The sequence below is a fragment of the Pseudophryne corroboree genome, chromosome 3, assembly GCF_028390025.1.
Source record: "Pseudophryne corroboree isolate aPseCor3 chromosome 3, aPseCor3.hap2, whole genome shotgun sequence".
Taxonomy (NCBI): Eukaryota; Metazoa; Chordata; class Amphibia; order Anura; family Myobatrachidae; genus Pseudophryne; species Pseudophryne corroboree.
This window is the reverse complement of record NC_086446.1, coordinates 667,295,522-667,297,446: the sequence shown is the minus strand read 5'-3', so window position 1 is coordinate 667,297,446 and position 1,925 is coordinate 667,295,522. Positions and strand designations below refer to the sequence as shown.

General features: G+C 35.4%; 1 protein-coding gene across 1 annotated transcript; it reads left to right on the top strand.

The window, feature by feature from the left end:
• The first annotated feature begins 366 nt into the window (after positions 1–366).
• LOC135057376 (olfactory receptor 5V1-like) lies at positions 367–1,146 on the top strand. The gene has a single exon (XM_063963266.1). It carries the CDS (start codon positions 367–369, stop codon positions 1,144–1,146), a length of 780 nt encoding a protein of 259 aa, XP_063819336.1.
• The last annotated feature ends 779 nt before the right edge of the window (positions 1,147–1,925 follow it).

Genomic DNA, 1,925 nt, shown 5'->3' with positions numbered 1-1,925 from the left:
CACTACCTATTTTTATTTATGTGTATACCATACACTAACCTTGTATTATGAGCTGCTACTCTTAAAAGGGTTAAAAGAGTGTTCTTTATTATTTTCTCCACCGCATGTCTGTACTATAGCGCCTAGGTCTCTATTTCTTTTTTTATATATATATATATATATACATATATATATATATAAATCTTGTTTTTTTATTATACAGAAGTGTTATTTGAAGAACCATTTAATACAACAGAATTCTCATTTGAGGACTTGACTGAAGACATAATACTCCAATACTTTATGATAGTAATATTATTCATTTCCTACCTTGTTGTTATTTGTGGAAATGTCACCATTATTGCTGTGATTTGTGTGGCTCCCAACATGCACACTCCTATGTACATCTTCTTAATGAATCTCTCCGTCATTGACATTGCTTCCACCTCAAATATTATTCCTAAACTATTATATATGCTCATCACCAAGTATAACATAATCTCATTCTGGGAATGTATAGCTCAGCTGTATGTATTTTTGCTATTAGGTAGCACTGAAGTTGTCCTGCTTACAGCCATGGCATATGACCGCTATGTTGCCATCTGTCACCCCCTTAATTATATCACTAAAATGAGTATAATACACTGTGCCGGCCTTTTAGTTACAGCCTGGACATTTGGGTTTTTAAACCCTATTGGACATGCTGTCCTTATATCTAAGATGTCCTTTTGTGCTTCTCGTGGAATCAGCCACATCTTCTGTGACATTGCACCATTGTTAAAGATCTCTTGCAGTAATGTATCTGCAGTAGAAATGCTAAACTACACTGAAGGAACAATATTGGGATTTATTACATTTCTTTTCACTTTAGTCTCATATATTTTCATCATTTCAGCAATCTTAAATATAAAATCTGCTAAAGGTCAATCTAAAGCATTTTCTACCTGCTCCTCCCATCTGACCTGCATTATTTTATTGTATGGGACAATAATATCTTTGCACATACAACCCACATCTAACTACTCTTCCAAACAGGACAAGTGGTTTTCTCTTGTATATGCTGTTTTGGTGCCAATGTTAAATCCTTTCATTTACAGTTTAAAGAACAAAGACGTCAAAGACGTATTGCTGAAATTTAAAAAGAAATGTGTATGGGAAAACATATGATCAATGTTAAAAATGTGTTCAGAGCAGTCCAGCTCAGCATCATCTTGCCTATTGATCTGTCTGTGGGGTTGTGCCTGTTAATCCTGAACAAACTTGCCACTTACTTGATATCTTTTGACAAAGCATTTAAGAGAGATTTGTAAAGCAACACCTACTGAATGTTTGCAGAACTACAGAGGGCATGTATTTATCTGTCTAAGAGGTTGGTCATAAAGTTGACCTACATTATAGTACATCCACTACTGCATTAAACGTATGCTATGCTCTAATACTTTCTATCCTTTTCACATAGTTATTGCAATTAATTGCACATCACATGTAATACAGCACTTTGGGCAGAGATCCTCTGTAATGCAGCAATCAACAGTGAATGAAGCACAGAGGCCCTGTAATGTATCTCACATCTTCTGCTAATCAGCACATTTCACTGAACACAAATCACGTGTAATTCATCACATGTCCTTGGACGTACAACCTTTCATGTAGCTATTAGTGGTAATTTTCTTGTTGCACACATCAATTTTATTCTTCTCCCCAGTTTTCCTCCATGGTGAGTAGAGAGTGACAACATCATCATCAATATATTGTGCCCAAGCAGCCATGCCTTAAAAATATTGTGAGACTCTTCAGGCACTCAGGGAGATCACTAAGAACCCAATATATTACAGAAACACATGAAATATCCAAGGAATTCCCTTCAACTTTAACTACTCTATACCAACATCTGTCCTAAATCAGATTCACTCTGGATTGAAATCTATTCCACCAAAATTTTCTTG

What these genes read in the sequence shown, in the direction of transcription:
- LOC135057376 (XM_063963266.1), top strand. Translation starts at nt 367, where the DNA reads ATGCACACTCCTATGTACATCTTCTTAATGAATCTCTCCGTCATTGAC.